Source organism: Malus domestica, chromosome 06 (genome assembly GCF_042453785.1).
Source record: "Malus domestica chromosome 06, GDT2T_hap1".
Classification (NCBI taxonomy): Eukaryota; Viridiplantae; Streptophyta; class Magnoliopsida; order Rosales; family Rosaceae; genus Malus; species Malus domestica.
The window spans coordinates 34,950,921-34,974,299 of NC_091666.1; the positions used below are offsets into that span (position 1 = coordinate 34,950,921).

General features: G+C 38.6%; 1 protein-coding gene and 1 pseudogene across 2 annotated transcripts; one reads left to right on the forward strand and one right to left on the reverse strand.

Moving 5' to 3' along the window:
- Positions 1 to 1,031: 1,031 nt before the first annotated feature.
- LOC103438333 (probable cyclic nucleotide-gated ion channel 20, chloroplastic) lies at positions 1,032 to 7,370 on the forward strand. 2 transcript variants are annotated; one of them, XM_070823872.1, is made up of 13 exons: positions 1,032 to 1,326; positions 1,486 to 2,049; positions 2,740 to 2,931; positions 3,135 to 3,233; positions 3,361 to 3,498; positions 3,885 to 4,133; positions 4,478 to 4,741; positions 5,130 to 5,275; positions 5,606 to 5,683; positions 6,043 to 6,172; positions 6,385 to 6,631; positions 6,707 to 6,869; positions 7,060 to 7,370. In XM_070823872.1, exons 2-13 carry the CDS (start codon positions 1,537 to 1,539, stop codon positions 7,211 to 7,213), a joined length of 2,373 nt encoding a protein of 790 aa, XP_070679973.1. In that variant the 5' UTR covers positions 1,032 to 1,326; positions 1,486 to 1,536; the 3' UTR covers positions 7,214 to 7,370. The 2 variants fall into 2 exon arrangements, with proteins under 2 accessions (XP_070679973.1, XP_070679974.1); XM_070823873.1 differs by having other exon boundaries at positions 1,521 to 2,049.
- An 8,880-nt stretch (positions 7,371 to 16,250) lies between these two features.
- Positions 16,251 to 16,899, reverse strand: LOC108173577 (germin-like protein subfamily 1 member 7; annotated as a pseudogene).
- Positions 16,900 to 23,379: the final 6,480 nt, after the last annotated feature.

Genomic DNA, 23,379 nt, shown 5'->3' on the forward strand with positions numbered 1-23,379 from the left:
TGCTCTCCTGGCTCCTTCAGGAAATATCAAGCTCCTCAAAATCCAATAACAAACAGTCAAACACCCTCTCTGGATTGTTGTGATTGTTATTGGGGGTATGGTTGGATGGGAGAGGAAGCCCAAATGGGCAAGCTTGGTTGGCCGAGAGAACTTAAGAGATTTTTGGTTCCTAGTTTTTGAGAGAGAGAGCTGGAGAGATCGAGAGATCTGTATTGGAAGCAGTAGAAGAGCTTTCTACGATGATCAACACGTGGGTTTACCCTTTTGAGAAAGGAAACGACAGCTGGAACTTAAAGATGCATTATACTCACACGCGTACTACATAGATAAAACTATCATTTTACTATCAAGAATGAAAATAAAAGAGCAAAAGAATAACAAAACAGGGGCTAAAGCATGAAAACACTGAGTGTTACCATGCTATATAATAGGGAGTTTTAACATAACACTTCTGATACTGTTCACTTTTAATGAAAAACCACATTTTTACTTTTCTCTGGAACTATTCACTACACTTTTATTTGTTATTTTTCATTAAAACTAAAAAAAAATTTGTCTGAGATTTTCGTTAGTTTTTTTTATATAATATGTAATTTCCGCTTTTTCTTCCGGTTGTAGTATTCCAGTCAGGGGTAGTCATGTTTTTATAAATTGGGCAACGAACAAAGTTTAGGATTGAATGGAGGTCAGTTCAACTTCTCCTACCCTGGTCATGTGGTTACATCACTATATGTTAACTGGAGATGTATCAACTACGGAACGATTCAAACCTAACCCACTAATGTACCAAGAACAAAAGTAAACAAGGAGGACACAGACTGTTCAGCTCCGACCCTCCCCATTTATTTACATCCCAAGGAGTCTTCTGTCCTGTTCTAAACTTGATCTCAAGTTGTCTTATTAAACAAATAAATATGCAGCAGCAACTAGCAAGATTCTTTTATTTTTGTGTAAAATATTGTATTGACCGGTAGCAAAAACAAATGAAAACAAGGATGATCGTGTCCGGTCCGCCCTTGCTCCCACGGGAAATTTCAAGCTCCTCAAAAATCCAATAACACACAGTCAAACCACCCCTTTGCCTGCGTTCCATTGGATTTTCCAAGCTGCCCTCCTTTATTTAGCCCTCAAGTCCTTTGCAGCTCTTTTATAATTGCACCATCCCCCCCCCCCCCTCTTTTCTTCTTCTTCCTCCCTCCCTCCCGGTGATGAGAATGTATCTTTCTTTAGCTAGTACGCTAATTAATCAAATGAGTTAATATTCTTGGGTTTCTCGTTCAACTTCAATCCCCTATTAAGCTCTGCTTGTCTTTTCGAATTATTCAGGTAAGTTTCACATCTTTTTTTCAGGGTTTTTGAACTCCAACTCAACTTATAATGTATGCTTTTGGCTCTCTCTATTCGTTTGTTTTTATAATTATAAATGCAAATGGAGCTAGCTAGCATGATCACTTGTGTAATTCTAACATTGTACTAATTGTGTAGCAATTCTACTCGAAAGTCACAATCTTCGTTTTTAGGTTCGATTTGTGAGAAATGGCTGCTGGTTATAATGGAACTGAGGTTCCCATCCTACCAAACACTCTTCCGCAATACTCAGAAGATAATGCGCAGCTACTGTTCGACATATTTGTGACCCAAACCCGAAAGGCACCACTTTCCATTCCTATGAGCTATATAGACTCGGACTCGTCAGATGATGGGGAACCTAGACTTGAAGGTCATATTGGTCCATTAGGGAGTCAAAGCAAACCTCTTTTTGTACCTATGAGTGGTCCGTTGTATGCTAACCACAGGCCTGATAGCATTTTCCGGGCAGCTCAAGCTCTAACAGCAGGGCAAGAAGCGGTGGAACCCGCAGGAGAAATTTTTCCTTTTACCAATGCAACAAACCAGAACGAATGGACGGATGAAAACTATGTGGGTAAAAATGACCACTTGCTGAGATCTGGCCGACTGGGGCTGTGCGATGATCCTTACTGCACAACTTGCCCAACATACAATCCCAAGGCTCCTCATCGAAGGATTTCAGATACATTTGATTCCAAGGTGTTTTTCTCTACCTATCAAAGATTTTTCTTTTAAATTGTGTACATATTTGTAGACATTTAGGTGCTGTCTTTTATTAAATGCTATGCATTATTGCCACGTAGTAAATACGTCTAGTTTTGCATCTAATCCTGTCAAATGATTAGGATAATGCTGATGGTAGAAGCACACGTAGTATATTGCACTACTTGATAAGTTGACAAAGGGCGCCAGTGGCCCTTTACCACAATGGTGAAAAAAAGTTGACTTCTTGCATAACGGTGTGGGTTTGAATCCTGTTGGTAGCTAATCTAATACCTAATATAACAAAATCTATCGTTTGACAAAGAAAAAAAAAAAGTTGACGAAGGGCAAGAGAACATGAATATTTTTTGTTTTAACAATGTAATTAATAGCAGTGGAGATTCTGGAGAGCATGAAATAATATCTGTAATTACATTCTCTTTGTGCAAAAGCATTTACAAAGCAATAGTTCCTCTCAAGCTGCATTGTGTATCCTTTTCTTTCTCGTGTGTTTCCTTTTTTATTTCGTTGTTATGACTATTGCTTGAGATTTAGCAACAATATGTCCATTATTAATATATTATCGTCACTGCTTCCTTCCCTATTTCTTTTATTTTTTTTGGAATGACAAGATATAAGCACTCCAAGAAACTTATGCATATTTCTTTTATCATCAACTGTTTGTAGTTCCATAGTGCTCTGTATGGGGATGCCAAAGGCAGTGCAAGGAGTTTTTTCTCTTTTCTGCGTCCATATATACCAGGAGTTATGAACCCTCATGCTAAAGTTGTGCAACAATGGAACAAGTTTTTCGTCATTTCTTGCTTAATAACAATTTTTGTAGACCCACTGTTTTTCTTCCTGCTGCTCGTTGACCAGGTATTTCCTTGGTTCTTCCTTGTCATTTTTATGATTTAGTTTGGAACTATCAGTTAACCGAGACCTAGTTTGGTTTTCCAATTTACACACTTTAGGTATTTATTTGTAATGATAGATTTCTATGGAGAAGATGAGAACTTTTTTGTTTCATTTCGTTGTGATGTTGCTTTCCTTTGAACTTGATTTCCCGTCTTTGAATGCAGGATAATAACTGTATAGTTCTTGATTGGCCTTTGACGACAAGACTTGTGATTTTCAGAAGCATGACTGATTTCATATATCTAATGCACATACTCCTTCAGGTAAGATTTCCTTCCCTCTCAAACATTCAGATCATATTTAGAAGTTAAATAAATGTTATGGATGAGGTAGGTTGATTAGTCTCAACCCTTGACAGATAAATTAATCTCTCTCTCCCTCTCTCTGCAGTTTAGATTGGCTTATGTGGGTCCTGAGTCTAGGGTGGTTGGTGCTGGCGTTTTAGTTGACCATCCGAAGAAAATCGCTCTGAATTACCTTCAAGGATATTTTCTACTAGACTTTTTTAATGTTTTACCGCTGCCTCAGGTAAACATCTCTCTCTCTCTCATCCCCCCCCCCCTCCCCCCCCCCCCCCCCCCCCCTCCCCCCCCCCCCCCCCCCCCCACACACACACAAACACGCGCGTGATATTCTGTATTCTTGGTTTCCTTTGCTTTATTGGCATTTTTTACACCCCTTTAATAATTCATGCAAGTTTCTCATTGCTTTTTGCCATGGAAGAAAACTGTTTTTAAGTGGCTTTGCCGAGGGAGGGTGATAAACCCCGCTTGTTACCCTCTCAATCTACCCTAAGTTGCATGCATCTGTCAATATATCTACTCATACGCTAACATGACATTGTAACTTGTTCTGTCTGATGTTTACACATCATTTTTTCCCATGTGGTAAGTTGTTCTTCCAATTGTTCGCAGATCATAACGTTGTTATTTCTACCAAGCAACTTTGGATTAAGAGGAGCAAGCTCTGCAAAAAATCTTTTACGTGCTTCAGTTCTCGTTCAGTATATTCCCAGGTTATTTAGGTTTCTGCCTCTGTTCGCTGGTCAGAATCCAAGTAGCTTCATATTTGAGTCAGCATGGACAATTTTTGTAATAAATTCTCTCACTTTTGTGTTGGCTGGCCACGTTGTTGGATCGTGCTATTACCTCATGGGGCTACAGGTGGGTGGAAAAGGTTTAATTCTTAACTCTCGGAAGTTTCCTGCGATAGACATGTTTATGTTCCTCGTGTGTCTTCATTTTGCATGTCCAGAATTATTCAAGATTCGTATACAATCTCTTCTCACCTTTTTGTCAAACAAGGAAGCAGACTTGGTGATACCTTTTCAGGCCTGCGAAAATGGGAAAATTTGCATGTTTATCTATTTGTTTAAACTTGCAATATTATGATTCAATTTGATAGTTCTTTTTTTCATTATTGTATTTGTAATGAATAATATCATGAATTTTAAATAATGTAGAGGGTTAATCAATCATTCACTTACGTCCCCTCTTTCTTGTCCCAGAGGATTAATCAATGTTTTGAAGATGCATGCGGTATCTCTGGAATTAATGGGTGTATAAGCTTCATAGATTGTGAGCATGGAAATGAATTTGGAGATTCTGGAGTAGATAATCCATCACTTGATAGCTGGAAAAACAATGCGAATGCTAGTGCGTGTTTAACTCCAACTGGTTATACTTACGGAGTTTTCTACCAAACTGCCGCTCTTTCAACAAAAAAGAGTGTAGTCACTAGATACATGTACGCATTGTTTTGGGGATTCCAGGTATCGCTTCCATTTGTCCCTTCTTTTGGCCAAAGCCGAATCATTTAAAATAACTGTATAATTCTTACTTTATACTCAGTTAAGTTAATTGTCCATCATAATCTTGTGATTGACTACCCTTCTACCCTAAAAGCTTAAACTGTAGGGGATACAATACTTGACCCTCCTCTGTACTGTGACTATTGTCCTACCTAGTTCAAATTGAACTGAGTTGGTTCTGAATCTTTTTATTCTGAAATGAAAACTCAAAGTTGATGGCATCAGTGTTTGACCGAAAAATATTTTCAAGAAAAAATTTACGTTTCTTTATCTCCTGGCGTACGGGTTGTTTTGGCATGGTCTCATTGCAAATCTAATTGAAAATAACCATGTCATTTACATTATGCAGCAAATCAGTACCCTGGCTGGAAATCTAGTTCCAAGCTATTATGTTTGGGAAGTCCTATTTGTAATGGGCAGCATTGCCGTAGGTCTCTTGCTTTTCGCTCTTCTCATTGGAAATATGCAGAACTTTCTGCAGGCTCTTGGCCGGAGGTACAATTTTTATCCTAAGATTTATCTTCTTAAATATTCCTACATTTAGAGTCACTTGATCGTGACATATAAATGGAAATATCACTACTTTTTTATCGAAGCTGTAGATCTTTGGTTTTTCTATGTTTTCTTCCTTGTAAGTTCCTCTCGGTTTCATAATCATCCAACTGTATAAATGTTAGTAACTCTCTCCTGTTGTCTGAAATTCGAAGTTTTATGTCTGCTTTTGATTTAAGTCTCAACGTAAGAGAGCAATAGATAACAGCAGTTAGTTTTCCGAGTTGACTTCTGCTATGATTTAAAAAATGGAAAATCTGTTTCTCTGTACAGACGGTTAGAAATGTCCCTTAGACTTCGTGACGTTGAGCAGTGGATGAGCCATAGACGCTTGCCAGAGGAACTTAGAAGGTATGGTGTATCCATAACCTTTTTTTTACAACTGAATTTCCTCATGCATTAAGTTATACTATTTATTGTAAAAGAAATAAATTAGTGCTTTATGAAAAGAACTATCCCTTAGAGGTCGCACTTGGTGTGATGGCAAGTGCCTTCGCCCATGAGCGGTAGGTCTCGGGTTCGAGACTTGGGAGCAGCCTCTCCATAAATGGGGGTAAGGCTAGCCGACATTCACCTCTCCCAGACCCTGCGTAAAGCGGGAGCCTTGTGCACTGGGTACGACCTTTATGAAAAGAACTATCCCTTCATAAATCGATAATTCCGTACTGTTAAAAATTGACTATTAAAGCCTCATCTATTGTGCTCTGAAGGCAAGTGCGAGAAGCTGAGCGGTACACTTGGGCAGCAACCAGAGGAGTAAATGAAGAAATGCTTTTGGGATTCCTGCCCGAAGACCTTCAGACTGATATAAGACGCCATCTCTTCAAATTTATTAAGAAAGTGAGCATCTTAGTATCACGGAATAATAATATATCTAAGATTTTTAATCCATAAACTGAAACTTATAATGATCCAAATATTGGATTTTCTGCTTTCTGCATGAATGATGGTCTTCTTTTTGCCTTAGAATTATTAGATGGCTATGGTTCAAAGTTATCAGGTTGGTGCATATTAACTCATAATGCATGTTTTAAATTCTGAAAATTCTGCAGGTACGAATTTTTTCCCTGATGGACGAACCCGTCTTAGATTCTATTTGTACAAGACTAAGGCAAAAGACATACATCAGGGGAAGTAAAATTTTTTACCCTAGTGGTCTCATCGAGAAGATGGTTTTTATAGTGAGGGGGAAAATGGAGAGCATTGGAGAAGATGGGATTATAATTTCGTTATCTGAAGGAGATGTTTGTGGTGAGGAGCTTCTCACATGGTGTCTAGAGCATTCTTCAGTAAACAAAGGTATCAGTCTTGAGCATTCTTCAAAAGTTGAAAAAAAAAAACAATGTCAATTTATCAATGTGGTTTCTGTTGCAGATAATAAAAGGATCAGGATTCCTGGACAGCGGTTGCTTAGCAACAGGATGGTAAGATGTTTAACAAACGTTGAAGCATTTTCACTCCGAGCAGCTGACATTCAAGAAGTCACCAGTGTTTTCTCCAGATTTTTGCGCAACCCACGTGTTCAAGGAGCCATAAGGTTTTTTTTTTTTTTTTTTTTTAAAGCTATTCATATCTCGTGTATGCATATGTTTGAGAATTATTTCTATCGAAATGCATGATAGAAGACTGGTGACATATGCATAGACAGTCTGCAAGAAATCGTCTAGGTTGCTTGTGGCAGTAGTTTACGACGAACATTGGTGTTGAAGTTTGGTTTTTTTTGGCAGGTATGAGTCACCTTACTGGAGAGGCCTTGCAGCAAGATACATTCAAGTAGCATGGAGATACAGGAAAAAATGCCTACAGCGAGCAGATTCCTCTCATTCTCAATCTCAATCTCAATCCCTATGCCGATCCCAATTCAATCATGCACTGTTATAAGCTAACTAGTGAACTTAATTTGTTTACTTACAGATGCATGTGTACTAGTTGTTGTACCTTCATTTTCAAGGAAGTCCATCTATATATATGTAATATGTTGGATAGTGTTGGAGAAACAAAAGTATACAAGTATAGCTAATTAAATCGATTGAAAACATATGCAGAACAAACAAAAGAAAGGAAATAATTTTCGCAAACTTATTTTTTGAAAATTTCCAAACAATGTAGGAGATTTGAATCTTGTCCCAAATATTTTGAAATAACATCGATTCCAAATTCTTAATTAATTAAATTTAACGACTCGTTGAGTAGTTTTCAATTCCCGATTAAGCATATTTAACATCAGCTAGGGATAAAGAGTTACCTTACCAACCTTTCCCTACCTTTCCCTGACCTTGTGTTTTTCGCTTACCCTGATTTGAACCGCCCCAACTAAATATATATTGTGTATTATATAGCTTTCCTCTCTGCTTTTGTGTTTTGGTTACGCAAATGTGTATGTAATTTTGGTCGTAGCATTAATCTGTAAATAGTGCTGAGTTTGAAGATTGGATGTAGTTACTAATACAAATTTCATTCTTGATTTTTTTTATATGAACTTTCATTTCGTTATATTTATATATTTGAGCGGTTCACCCATAATCGGGCTGTAGTATGTGTTATGTTTGAGTATGTACGTGTATATTACATCGGAGAAATCTATAGTATAGGGTTGAGAGCCTTTCGACAGAGAGATTGGGGAGAGAAGAAGAGTGTTGGAGAAAAGCCCCCTGCCGAGCAGAAGATCCAAGCAGCCGCCAGACTCGAGGATCCGAGGCTCGAGATGTTGACTGACGCCCAAAGACAACACTACAAGTCCGGAGCACCTCTATTAAAATTGACCATGAAAACACAAATTTATACAAATTGCCGACTTAATCAGGACTAACGACCCCTCGGATTCCCAGATCCGGCCTATAGTCTGCTCTGTCCAAAGTTGCAAACTGGAATATATAGCCGAGATAATGAGAACCGAGTACCAAAAGCAACACTCATAAGTTGGTAGTTTCAGCTGTCGACCCATCATCTGCTTGTCGCATATCAACTACGGTCCTCCCCGATCACCACCTAAAATGTTCACCTAGCTTGAGCTCGAAAAATGATCTAGGCGACCTCATCATGGATGGCCTCGTTTTGGTTGACCTTATGAGGCTAAAAATGATTGAGCATGGTAGTATGAATAGCCAAGTTTAAGTGTATTTGTAAATGGCTTGGTCCGCTTCAATTTCATGTAATTGGTTAATAGACTTTGTTCTTAGCTAGGAGGCGTATCTGTTGAATTGTGGCCAAGTGGCCAAGTGGCCAAGTGGACAACAAAACAAAACAACTTTCGGCTAATAAACAAACCAAAATAAAAAAAGGTGAAAGACATCATGATGAGGAGGCATCATGATTATGTTTGTTGAAAAGAAAAATTGATGGTCATGATGATGTTTTTGAGTTTTTTATTGGGTGCTTTTGTATTGATGAAGTGAGGATACGGAAGTGAGAAAGAGAGAGGAAGGAGTGTGCACCATTTTCTGTTTTAGTAGTCCATCTTTGAGAGAGCAAAGAGAGCTGCAGAGAGCAGAAAACTGAGAGCAGAAAAGAAGAAGAAGGTGCTCTTTTTTTTGGTTAGCAATCATCCATCATAGTTATTGTTGTAATAGCTTTGAGCTACATGTATAGAGAAGAAATTATTCATTATATTTCTTTCTCTATTTGTTTCTGTGGTGTGTGAGAGCTATTGGGTGTATTGGGTTATTTGGGTTGTGAGATTGCCAACACTTTGTAAACTCCCATTTGGTTGATAGTGGATTATTGGGTGAGCTCCTACTGCTCCGAGGACGTACTCCAGTTACACTGACTGTTGAGGAACCTCGTTAAAATCTTGGTGTTCTTTAATATTTTGTTCTTGCATTTTCATTTGATAAATTTCCTGTGGGTTAGCTTGAGTTGGTTCCATAAGGTTTGGTGCTGTCCTAGCACAACAATTGGTATCAGAGCACTGGTTGCTCTTGGGTACTGTCTAGTTGCCAAAGATGTCAGACGGGCAAGATGAGAATCCTTTTGGAAGCAGCTCCGGGTTTGCAAGAACTACGGTGCAAAATGCAAAGTTCGAAGTGGAAAAGTTTGATGGCACAAACAACTTCGGGATGTGGCAATGTGAGGTCAAAGATGTGTTGGCTCAACAAGATCTACTTGCCGCTTTGGGAGAGAAGCCGGAAGCTATGTCGAAGCCGGAATGGGAGAAATTAAATTTGTGGGCTTGCTCTTCAATTCGGTTGTGCCTTGCAAAAACTCAGAAATATTTTGTGATGCGGGAGACAGTAGCAAGTGTGTTGTGGCAAAAATTGGAAGATAAGTATATGACGAAGAGTGCAGAGAACCGGCTACACTTGAAGAAAAAGCTCTACCGCTTTCAATACAAAGAAGGTACAAAAATGATTAGACACCTTGATGCTTTTAATAAGTTGATTGCCGACTTGTTAAATTTAGATGAGGATATTAAGGATGAAGATAAGGCCTTAATATTGTTGAATTCCTTGCCGGACTCTTATGAGCATTTTGTTACCACTATTATGCATGGTAAAGAAACTGTGAAATTTGAAGATGTGTCAAATGCCTTGATGAATTATGAAATGAGGCATAGAGATAAAAATCATGATAGTACCTCTGAAGCTTTATTTGTTAGAGGTAGATCATCGGAGAGAAGATCATCTTTTAGTAGGAAAAAATCACAGTCTCGACCTAGAGGAAACTCTAAAGGTAGAAAACCTTTGGAAAGAGATGAATGTGCCTTTTGTCGTAATAAAGGCCATTGGAAGAAAGATTGTCCTAAATTGAAGACCAAAGGCAAAGAAAGTTCTGAAGCTAATGTTGCTGAGGTTGAAACAGATTTTTCTGATTTTGCTTTAACCACTTCCTCATCATTTGATTGTGCTACTAAGTGGGTGTTGGATACGGGTTGTACTCATCATATGACTCCTCAGAATGATTGGTTTTCAAGCTTGAAAGAGTTTGATGGTGGCGTTGTGTTCATGGGAGATGACAATCCTTGCACAACAAAAGGGATTGGTACAGTTCGTTTGAAGTTGCATGATGGCATGGTTAAAGAGTTGACAGGTGTTCGGTATGTACCGAATTTGAAGAAAAATCTTATTTCTTTGGGTACTTTGGAATCTAAGGGCTTCAGGTTTCATTCAGATGGACAGACATTGAAAGTTACTTATGGTGCACTTGTTGTGATGAAAGCTCCTCGAAATGGCCATTTGTACTTATTGCAAGGAAGCACTGTGACAGGTGAAGCATCTGTAGTCTCAGAAAATATGGGCACATCTGATTCTGATACTACTAGACTGTGGCATATGAGATTAGGCCATGCCGGTGAGAAAGCTCTACAAGGGCTTGTGAAAAAAGGTCTTCTAAAAGGTGCCACGACTTGTAAGCTTGATTTCTGCGAGCATTGTGTCTTGGGGAAGCAAACTAGAGTGAAGTTTGGTACTGCTGTACATCAGACGAAGGGCATTCTTGATTATGTGCATTCGGATGTTTGGGGTCCTACAAAGACTCCATCTTTGAGTGGTAGACATTGGTTCGTGACCTTTGTTGATGATTATTCAAGAAGGTCTTGGGTTTACACTATGAAGCACAAAAGTGAGGTATTGAGCATTTTCTTGAGTTGGAAGAAAATGGTTAAGAACCAGACTGGGAGAAAGATTAAGATTTTGAGATCGGATAATGGTGGTGAATACACATCCGACCCTTTCTTTAAAGTTTGCAAAGAGGAAGGAATTGTGAGACATTTTAGTGTTCGGGGAACTCCACAACAAAATGGAGTTGCAGAAAGATTGAATCGAACCTTGCTTGAGAAGGTTAGATGTATGTTGTCTCAGTCAGGTTTAAGCAAGTCATTTTGGGCAGAAGCAGTTAATTATGCATGTCACATCATCAACCGGTTAACCTCAGCTGCTGTTCAGGGTAAGACACCAATGGAGGTATGGACTGGAAAACCTTCTTCTGATTATGACTATATCCGTATTTTTGGTTCACCTGCTTATTTTCATGTGACTGAAAATAAACTTGATCCTAGAGCCAAAAAGGCTATCTTTCTTGGTTTTAGTAGTGGTGTCAAAGGTTACAGGTTGTGGTGTCCAGAGATGAAAAAACTTTTAATCAGCAGAGATGTGACATTTGATGAAGAAAGTATGTACAAAGTCTCTGAGAAGAATGTGAAAGATGTCCAACAGGTGGAGCTTGAGAAAGTTGCCTCTGATACTTCAAATCCTATTTCCGCTGATGTCGAAACCACTACAAGTGTAGAAGTTGGAGACCATGAGGATGTTGAAGAAGTTGAACTTGAAGATTCTATTCAAGTTGAAGAGCAAGTTTCACCTCAAGAGTCTATTGCCAAGAACAGAGGAAAGAGACAAATTACCAAGCCAGCTCGGTATAATGACTATGTTTCTTTTGCTCTTCCTATTATCACTGATGAGATTCCATCCAATTTTGAGGAAGCCATTGAGAGTGAGGAGAAGGAGAGGTGGTGCAATGCCATGGGTGATGAGATGAATTCTCTCTTGAAGAACAAGACTTGGGAGTTAGCTAAATTGCCTAAGGGCAAGAAAGCTATCGGTTGCAAATGGGTGTATGCCAAAAAGGAAGATGCTGATGAGAAAAGCAATGTGAGATTCAAAGCAAGATTAGTTGCTAAAGGGTATGCACAAAAGGAGGACATTGACTACAATGAAATCTTTTCTCCGGTTGTGAAACACTCCTCAATTCGCATTATGTTAGCTCTTGTTGCACATTATGATCTTGAGCTTGTGCAACTTGATGTGAAGACGGCTTTCCTACATGGTGATTTGAATGAAGAGATTTATATGTGTCAACCGGATGGGTATATAGTGAAAGGGAAGGAAAATTTGTTTTGCAAATTGAAGAAATCACTTTATGGCTTGAAGCAATCTCCAAGGCAATGGTATTTGAGGTTTGATAAATTTATGAGAGGCCAAAATTATTCTAGAAGTCAATATGATCATTGTGTGTACTTCAAGAAGTTGCAAGATGGGTCTTTCATTTATTTGTTGATATATGTTGATGATATGTTGATTGCCTCAAAGAATGTTGAAGAGATTGAAAAATTGAAGAAGCAAATGAAGAATGAGTTTGAGATGAAGGATCTTGGTGAAGCGAAGAAGATCCTTGGCATGGAGATCACTAGAGATAGAGAGAAGGGTTTGGTCAGTTTGAATCAAAGACAATACCTTGAGAAGTTGATTCGGAAGTTTGGAGTTCATGATTCAACCAAACCGGTTAGTACCCCTTTGGCTCCTCATTTTAAATTGAGTTCTCTACAATGTCCTAAAAATGATAAAGAGAAGCTGCAAATGAAAAATATACCATATGCAAATTTGGTTGGTAGTTTGATGTATGCAATGGTATGCTCTAGACCGGATATTGCTCATGCAATTGGCATGGTGAGTCGATATATGCATAATCCAGGTAAAGAGCATTGGCAAGCAGCTAAGTGGATATTGAGATATCTCCATGGTACTCGAGATGTTGGTTTATGCTTTGAGAGGGATGACTCTGGTATTGGTCATTTTGCAGTTAGTTATGTTGATTCAGATTATGCAGGTGATCTGGATGGAAGGAAGTCTACTACAGGCTATGTGTTTACTATGGCTAAAGGACCAGTTTGTTGGAGGTCTATTTTGCAGTCGTCTGTTGCCTTGTCTACTACAGAGGCTGAATATATGGCAGTTGCTGAAGCTATAAAGGAGGCCGTTTGGATACATGGGCTGATTAGGGATTTGGGGGTTGATCAGAAGCAGGTGGAGGTACATTGTGATAGTCAGAGTGCCATTTATTTGGCTAAGTATCAGGTTCATCATGCGAGGACCAAGCACATAGATGTGCGTTATCACTTTGTTCGTGAAATTGTTGGTGAAGGGGAAATCATTCTCCAGAAGATTCCAACTAAAGACAACCCCGCTGATATGTTGACTAAGGTTGTTGGTGTAGCCAAGTTTGTTCATTGCTTGAACTTGGCTCACATTTTGCCTATATAAAGAAGGCGTTGAGCAGTAGGAGTTTTGGAGCATTTGGCTCGGCATGAGTTGTTCTCTTGCTAGTGTTTGGGAGTGATGTTGTGTGTTAATTGTGTTGGTTGGCTTATCATGGCGTTTTTCGGAACTTGGCCAAGGTGGAGATTGTTGAATTGTGGCCAAGTGGCCAAGTGGACAACAAAACAAAACAACTTTCGGCTAATAAACAAACCAAAATAAAAAAAGGTGAAAGACATCATGATGAGGAGGCATCATGATTATGTTTGTTGAAAAGAAAAATTGATGGTCATGATGATGTTTTTGAGTTTTTTATTGGGTGCTTTTGTATTGATGAAGTGAGGATACGGAAGTGAGAAAGAGAGAGGAAGGAGTGTGCACCATTTTCTGTTTTAGTAGTCCATCTTTGAGAGAGCAAAGAGAGCTGCAGAGAGCAGAAAACTGAGAGCAGAAAAGAAGAAGAAGGTGCTCTTTTTTTTGGTTAGCAATCATCCATCATAGTTATTGTTGTAATAGCTTTGAGCTACATGTATAGAGAAGAAATTATTCATTATATTTCTTTCTCTATTTGTTTCTGTGGTGTGTGAGAGCTATTGGGTGTATTGGGTTATTTGGGTTGTGAGATTGCCAACACTTTGTAAACTCCCATTTGGTTGATAGTGGATTATTGGGTGAGCTCCTACTGCTCCGAGGACGTACTCCAGTTACACTGACTGTTGAGGAACCTCGTTAAAATCTTGGTGTTCTTTAATATTTTGTTCTTGCATTTTCATTTGATAAATTTCCTGTGGGTTAGCTTGAGTTGGTTCCATAAGGTTTGGTGCTGTCCTAGCACAACAGTATCTGACTTATTCTGCTATTCATTTTTTTTTAATTAAGTCAAATCTCTAAAATATTTTCCAATATATTTTTCAATATTAATATAGCCTGCCACTAACCATCTCAGTCAGACCAGAGACGCCATCATTGAGACTTGGAGCTCTGATCCTCCAAGTTTCCCCAAAAATAATGGGTCGGGTCACTCCACCACTCTCCTTGTTCATTCATCTCGGCTGAAGTCTCCAAACGATAAGAGTTTCTCCTAGCTAAGAACAAGTTTTCTCTCTTTTAGTTCAAGTAGAATAGCAGAATAAGTCTTGTTCAAAAAAAAGAAATTTGATATAGGTCTTTTGTCTTGTGGACAAATGATTTTTTTGATTTATTTCATAGTATTGCTCCTCTGTAGTTTTATAAATACCTTCTTATGGGGAAGAATAATGTATTGAAGTTGTTTTTGAGAACTGTGAGATTGTAGAAAATTATAAATTTACTCTAAGCTCTTTATTTTCAACTTGGTATCAGAGCAGAATTCAATTCTTGGTTGAACTTTGCTGTGAGCGCTTCCTTGTGCTGGAAGCTAATTTTCTTCGTGCACCCACGTGTCATGAACCTGAGGGTGAAGATTGTCTACAATTGTTAGAAGAAGATAAATTTTCACTACCATGAAGAAGAAGAAAAAAGAAAAAAAAGGTTGTGCCTTCGCTGCCTTGGAGAAGAGATTCGGAAAAAACTAAATAAATAAATTTCGTGGTAGGATCGGTTTCCTATAATGTTGTTTTTTATTTTATTTTATTTTTCTTGTGAAAACAGTTTGTTTTTTTGTTTGAGGAAGGAAAAAAAAAGGATAAAAAAATTTAAAAAGAAAAAAAAAAGATTTGGTGAGATGTTAGTTTCATTTGGGCTTTCGAAAAGGTTAGCAATTGTTCTCACTGGACTTTTGAAAAGAGGCGTTAGTTTCCGTTGGGCTTTCGAAAATATTAGTGTTTATTCTAACTAGACTTTTGAGAAGAAGCGTTTGTTCCAACATATCAACAGATTTATTGATCAGGTTTTCGAAAAAAGACGTAGTTCCAATTAGGCTTTCAGAAGAGATAAGTGTTAGTTCCAGTTGGACTTTCGAAAATAGGAGTTAGTTCTGAGGATCATGATTTGTTAGTCGGGCTTTCGAAAAGAGGCGTTTGTTCTAGTTGGGCTTTTGAATTTGGCGCTAGTTTGAGTTGGGCATTCGAAAAGAGACATTAGCTCTGACGGATTGTGATCTACTGAGCTTTTGGAAAGATTGACGTTAGTTTTAGCATATCAATGCAGATTTTCAATACTTGTGGCTCACTTAACGCGTGGTCCCATGTGAGGGTCCCATGTGAGGGGAGGTGTTGAATTAACAAAGTTCCAAATTAGATCTTATTTTCTTCTTGGCAAACTCACGATTTCACATTATGAGTTTGAGGGGGTGGTGGAAAATATTTTAGAGATTTGATTTAATTGGGAATTTGATATGATTTGACTTGATATAAGTTTCCTTGTCTTGTGGACAAATGATTTTTTATTTATTTCTTAGTATTGCTCCTCTATAGTCTTGTAAATATCTTCTTATGGAGAAGAATAAAGTATTGAAGTTGTATTTGAAAATTTTAAGATTGAAGAGAATTGTAACTTTATCCTGAACCTTTTATTTTCAACTAGTAATTGTGCTGCATCTTTCATCGTCCTTCTCCTTATTTTCTGATCACACCCAAATGAATGGCTCAGACGACATATTAATAACGTGGTGGCAGTGGATATTGGCAGTAGGCTGACGCAAAGGAGAAATTTAGGTGCCCTGATCAATTTTGGGGCGAGGTGGTTTGGAGGAACTCATGGCTTGTTTGAAGTGGATTGGAGAAGCAGATTGTTTGTTGTTTTGGACGAGTCGAGCAGATCATTTTGTTTGAGGTGTCTAATGATTTTATCATGATCTCGGTGTTACAAGAAATTTAAACTCTCCTTTGAATTTGATGGTTGGTAGGAAGAGCAGATGTGGTCTAACAGAGCATAAATTTTTTAGGCCGAGCAGATTTTGTTTTCGATAAGACTTGTGGCTGCTGCATTTGGGGGTCGGCTCGGTTCTTCTTGTGCAGTTTTCGATAAGAAATTTAGAGATAAGGGTTGATGGGAGGGTTGGATCCGAAGACTGCATTCGCAGTGGTGATCACTCCCGGGTTCTGGCAGCTGAGACCCGCGATGGCCAAAGCGTTGGTTTTTCCGACATTGAGTTGGAAGTGAATGAGACCGACTGGGAACACAAACACATCGCCCTTGTACAACACTTTGGTGAACAGCCGATTGCCGTCGCCATTGGATGTGACGAATCCGACGAGAGTGAGCCTTCCAAGACGATGAGTATCTCCGTGGCACGAGGGTGAGTGTGAGGAGGATTGAGGCCATTTGGTGCAAAGTCTACGCGAGCAAAGGATATGCCGAGAGTGTTGAGTCCGGGTATATCGTCTACGTTTGCCGCCGTAACAATTGAACCAACCGGAGTCGATGTGTTTCGGGGGTACTGGAGCTTGTCAGAGAAAAAATCATCTGCTGATGCAAGTTTTGGGTCCTTGCAGAACTTTCCCGTTCACAAATACTCCTAGCAATGAAACACACAAACAAATTAATCTTTTTATGTACGTACTGTAGGCAGTCCCACGTTGGTGAGAGCAATCAACGAGAGTGGTTTTAAATATGATTACCCTACTTTAATTGATATCGAGATTTTTTGTGGTAAAACTTCATACCTGACGAATTAGGCATGTGGTAAAGTTGGAGACTGTGTCGTTAGAGTGGGCTTCCCAAGCCCGTCGATCCAAAAAAAATTTCAACATGGTATCAAAACCCATGGTTACGAACCCCTGAGGCTTGCCACAAGCAAGCGTGGACTTGAAAACAAGCTTGGAGTCTTGGATTCATAAAGCCGGCCTCTGAGTTCTTAAGAGGCACTTTTTGAAAAGATTGAAAACAAGTTTGGACTGTCGATGTGTGGATCTCCATGTGTGAACCACTATATAAAGTTACACGCGTGTTGGCAATCCCACATCAGTGGGGAAAGTCAACAAGGGTGGTTTTAATTATGATTATCCTACTCTAACTAATATCGAGGTTTTTTGTATTAAAATCTCACACCTCCGAACCCATCGATCTATAAAAAAAAATTTCAACACATACGGGTTGTACTTGCATGGATGATGAATAATATTAGAAAATCCCACACCTCCGAACCCGTCAATCTATGATTTATGTTGGAGCAATATTAGAAAATATGAAAAATAACAATATAATTCCAATGATAATAATCATAAAGAATTTCATAACATCAATTATATATGAGATTAATATAAACAACTAGAGAGAAAGTTGGAAAAACTGACAAACTTGGAGATTGAGGCTTGCACAAATGCAATGTCCTAAAGACAGAATTTCGCCCTTACTCTTGTACTTATAGTTCGGTAGGCGTCTGTTTCCCAGGATTCAACAATCTATAATCCGAAGTTAAAGCACTTTAATCTTTGGACTCTGGCGAACTTCATATATTCCGTACTCTCAAGACACGACTCGGATTTCTACTAAGACATTGGAGAAAACTCTTCTCTATTTTTAATTCTATTAGACAGGTGGGATGCTTGAGTTTATATAGAACTCAAGGCACCATTTTTGAAACATTATGACTGTTGCCTAAAGTTCTAATAAACAGATATAACTCATGAATTTGAATTCAACTGTAACAACTCGTCCCGGGATTTACTGTACATAAATGGTATTTTTATCAAGTTTGGGAATTTATCTTCCTTTTAAAATTTGTTTTTGGTCTTAAATGGTGAGCCAAGGGACCCCCCCCCCTTGATTTTGTCCCCGAGCCCTCTTCTCTCTTTCTTCCTCTCCTTCTTCCCTTTCCCGTATACTTCTATTCCTCTCTTCTCTATGACCACACTCACACCCAGCTGCACTCCCTGCTCGAGGAAGACACAATCACCATCTAAACCTCGTCCCTTTCCTCTTCCTCTTGCCTCTGCGCAACTCGGCGAAACCAAGAAAATAACCTCCGGCGAGTCCGACGGCTTTCGAGGTCATTTCCGGCCAAACCACGGCTAGTTGGCCGGCGTGCAAGGTATCAATCTCTTCGTCTCGTCGAGTACTATAACTTTCCTTTTTGTTTCACTCAATTTCATTGAGTATTGAAGAAGTTATACTCATTTGAATCTTACCCAGTTTCAGGCGACCTCCGAGGCTTTCGAGGAAATTTCCGGCAAAAAAACGGTGAGTTAGACGTCGTGTGAGGTACCATTCTCTTCGTCTCTTCAAGGGCTACAACTTTCGTTTTTTTTCTCGCTTGATTTCGTTGAGTAGTGACAAAGTTATGGCCGTTTAAAGTTGGGTGGTTTTCCGGCCGAATCTCCGGCCTTCTCTTTCTCGGCAAAACCAGGCCATCCGGCCTTTCCCTTTCCCTTCCCTCGGGCCTTAAGCCCCAGTTTGGGGTTGAGGTGATTTTAAAAAAAACTCCTATGAAAAAAAGCTGGGAGTGTTTTTGGTGTTTGGTAAACTTAAAAAAAAGGGCTTATTGTGGAAGCTGCTGTGAGAATAAGCTGAAATCAAAGGAAAAAGCTGAAGCTGCAATTTGTAGCTTTGGAAAACTGGCTTTTTTTCAAAGCACATAGAACTACAGTGCTCCTTTAATGAAAAGATCCACTATCAGACTGTTTTTTTTTTTCAAAAGCACTTTTACAAAAAAGTTTACCAAACACTCTGCTGATTTATTTCACAGCCGCTTATTCTCACAGCACAGCCGCTTATTCTCACAGCAGCTTTTTTTCAAAGCACAGCAATACCAAACCAGCCCTAAGTCCATTAGACCCCAGCCCCTTTTCTTTTAATTTTGTTCTTGTTCTTTTAAAACCCAATAAGGGCTCGGGCCTTATTTAAAATGGCCTTGGGCCGGTTTTGGTTTAAGGGGCTTAAAGCCCTGCCCTTGTGAGGCCTTAGGGCCTTGTGCCCGTGTGTGTGTGGGTATGCTTAGGCATGTGTGTGTGTGTTTATGCTTGCACATGCATGCCGTGCATGTGTGTGTATGTTTTTAGTGTGTGTGTTTGGGCTAAAGCCCAAACCCCAATTTTTCCATCCTAAACCCTTTTAACCCAAAAACCCTAGGTTCCTAAAATCTATTAGGGCCTAACCCATCCAACCCAATTCCCTTATTTTATTAGGAAAACTAATGAAAAGGGCTTGAAAACTTTGAGTTTTAATGATAAGGACAAAATAAAGGGTAAAATGAATAGTACCATGATTGACTTTTTAGTGTAAAAATGTGGTTTTTCGTTAAAGTGAATAGTACCAGGTGCTTTTCGTTAAAGTTCCCTATTTTATTTAGTTCAAAACCCAATAGGTCCTAATTCTATTTAACCTAAACCCTAATCCGGATTTCAAGCCTAAAACCCGTTAGACCTAATTTGACCGTTGACCCCCGGTCAACGTTGACCTTTAAGGTTGACTTTTCGGGTTTTTGCTCAAAATCCCTCTTAAGCTAATTTCGACGTTCTGAACCCATTTCCAATGTCCGTTTTCCCAAATTCAGTCGTTTAAGTAGAGTTTGACTAAATGTGCTATTTATGTGCTTAGGGGCAATTATTGTGACGTTTCCGTATTCGCTAGTGGCGCAACTTTTGGCAACTAAGTACTGTGAGTGGACCCCTTCTAAAATTGCATGATTTTATAGTAATTGCATAAATGATTAGCATGCCTACGAATTTTGTGAATTGATTTATATCAATCCTGTTTACTGAATTTATTGATTTCGTCTCGTGTTTTGGTGAGGAAATAAATTGTTAGCCTATTCTGAGCTATATTTCTATATATCATATTTTCTATAAAAACCATGAACTGGTAGACTATCCGATGGATGACGATAGGATGCTAGAACATGTTTTAGAAACCTCTCTTTATAGTATAAACGATGGATGACTTTATACTATGAAGTGGTTATTTATGAGAGGCGTAAATATTTGTGCATACCTAGTAGACACTATGCCGCCTGGGGCGAGGATCTAGTGTTGGCATTTAGGCCGGGAGAAATAATCCCTAGCTACGGGCTGAGGGACATGAAGAGGCATTGGGCCGGGAGTTGGTAATCTCTGGCTACGGGCGCAGAGACAATGAAGAGGCATTGGGCCGGGAGTTATATTTATTCGGTGATCTTACTAGCAGCACACCGCGTTTACGAGACGATTTATGAGACGTTTATTGTTTTGATTTCTGCGATGATATTCCGCTATATGTGACATTTGAGATATTTTGGCATGCTAGGATTTTTATTAAATCCATCACTTATTATGCTAGTAGTTTTCATTATATAAACTTTGGGGGTTAGTACATTGATAACTGTTTTATTATTATTATTATATATAAACTTGGTCCACTCACCTTTGTTTTGCGCCCCCATCCATGACTTAGAATCAAGGCACCTAATCCCGGCGTGAAGGCACTTCCGCAGCAGCATATTTGAGTCCTCTCGATGTAGGACCCACTTCTTTATTCATTCAATTTTATCTCAAGTCTTTTTAGTGATTAGGTTTAGTTGTATGTTCTGAACACGTTCTTAAATTATTAACTCATCGTTTTTAAATTTCATAACCCTTATTTATTTCTTATTCTTAGCTTTTGTATCAATTAATGGCTTTCGTCACCCTCGGGTGTCGGCCAGCACATGTCTATCCTGGTATTCGGAGAATATCAGGGTCGGGGCGTGTCATCAACTATGACTCATGACTCTTATTTTTCATTCATAAAAAAAAATTATAATATTAATTATATTATATAATTTCCAACAATCCTTCACATGAATGAAAAATTAGGAAGAATTTGAGAGTACAGGCGGACAAGAGATGCATCGAGAGATGTGTCTTTTGGACTTGAACCTACCCTAGTGAATACTTATCGGATTTACTTGGTAACGCAGTGGATATGGAATCTTGAACTGTTCACTGTAGTAGTAAACCGAGACAATAAGCAACAGACATCACTAATCCTAATATATTCCAGTTCATACGGTTGTATTCATTTTGGTCCTGAACAAATCTTGGATTCATGAGAGCTTTAAAGAATTTAGTCATCTCATTCTCATAGAAGCGACCCACTTCTACTCTCACATAGGTGACCACTGATTAAGAATAGTCTGCTCTATTTCTCTTATTTATAAGATATCACTGTAATTAAGTATAAATAGACACCCTAAAACTTTTGCAGGCAACACACTTCTTCCATCATAGGAATGAGGCATATAGTGTGTTAACTTCTTTAAATCATGCCCAACCAGTTTGCCTATTGAACTTAGACTATGGGATCTCCAATTAACTAAATTAGGTTTCTGTCCGGCTGATTCATTAGTTATGTTGGCTTTAGCCTCATTCCCATCGATGATCAACTTACTCTCTAGTCTAACCTTTAATGATTAGATCCACTACTAGGTTGACTATTTTAATGGTGTGCACAATCCATATGATGAAATTATATTTCATATGAGAGTAATTGTTTCTCAATTTCAAGTCCTCAAAAGTATATATATGTTGGGACTTTTGTAAGTAATTTGCTAACACTAGGAAGTAGACTTCCCCCACATTTAAGGTATTTGTAGGAAGGTCTCTAACCCTTCATACCTTAAAGTTAATCATTATAAGAGATAACTGCTTTTTATTCTCTCTTTTTTAATAAACAAATTACTCTTTACAATTTGGACATCGTGTTTAGCCCTTACTCGGCTAAATTATCACAAAGTACATTTCTCTAGCCTTAAGGCTGTATTCAATTTCCATTATAGATTATGCCTTTGCATATCCACCTATATGTACTTTGACTTTAAATTATCAAATTCAATTAGCCAACATCATTGAATTCATAACATGTCCATTCATATTCTTGCTTAATAAGCATCATCATGTCTAGTTTAATTGTGTATGCTTGCTCAATAAGCATCAATTTCAGTGCCTCATCATTCCTTTTACGAAGACCCCCACACTTTCAGTGAATACTTCGCAAAGGAATTGGCTTTGGTTTTTGTTAACGTGAGTGATATTAAAAAGGGTATGTAATTATATTGTAAATATTAGAATCCTTTATTAGGAAGGTTACTTGTGTGTCTTTTATTGTTTCCTTATAGAACAAGGATTGTATCTTGTATATATTGTCTATTATGCAATACAATGAAAATTAAGCCGTAAAATTCTATTTGGCATCAGAGCCAAGTTGCCGTAACCCTAGAAACTGTAAAACGATATTTTTCTTCCGTTGATGTGCTTGTCCGACTTGTTCCTGCGCTGCCTCTTGCAGAAATCAGTTGGGCCGTGACTGTTGGAATTATAGCAGGCTTTGTTTTGCTGCTGCCGTGCCTATTCAAATTGCAGCAGCTTTGTTTTGCTGCTGCCGTAAGTTGTGTTTTATCAAAAACCGTGGGTGCTGTGAATTGTGCCGTGTATATTGGATTTGCAGCAGTGAGATCTTGCTGCTGTCGTGTGTGGTGCTGTGTGCTTTTGCAATTGTTCCATGTATGGTGTACTGTGTTCAGTTGCCGTAACAATTTTGTCGTGCCATGTATTAGCTTCTGGCTATGTCGTGTGGATTGTAGCACCTTGGATTTTGTGCCTTTTGTCTGGATTGCAGCGTGGATTCTTGGTGGCAATTGAAGCTTTCAATTGTTGCCTTGACTTCTTACTTTCAATTTTTTTTTTGTTTCTCTTTTTGACATGAATTATTGCTGTACTTAAGCAATTTGAGGATAGTCTGCTACTCTGCCGTGTGAATTGCAATTTTGGAACGAGAACTCTGTGTGTTTTCTTGCAGCGTGTGGTTCTGTAATTTGTTTGGTACTATAAATGCCGTGTATTATTATCGTGTGTGTGATTATAATGACCAATACAGGCTGGATTTTAGATTCCGGTGCAACGAATCATATGACGTATGATAGAACTTTGTTTCAATCCATGAAAGACCCTCATAGAAAGTGTGTGGCAACTGTCAATGGTTCTACTGCTGCTGTTGTTGGAGCAGGAACAGTATCTCTTACACCATCTCTTCCCTTACATAATTGTTTATTGGTTCCATCATTGTCCCATCACTTATTGTATGTACCTCAAGTCACTGAACAATTGGATTGTGTTGTATTAATGTATCCTTCATTTTGCTTACTTTAGGATATTCAGACAAAGGAGATCATTGGGCGTGGCACTAAGAGAGATGGGTTATATTATGTGG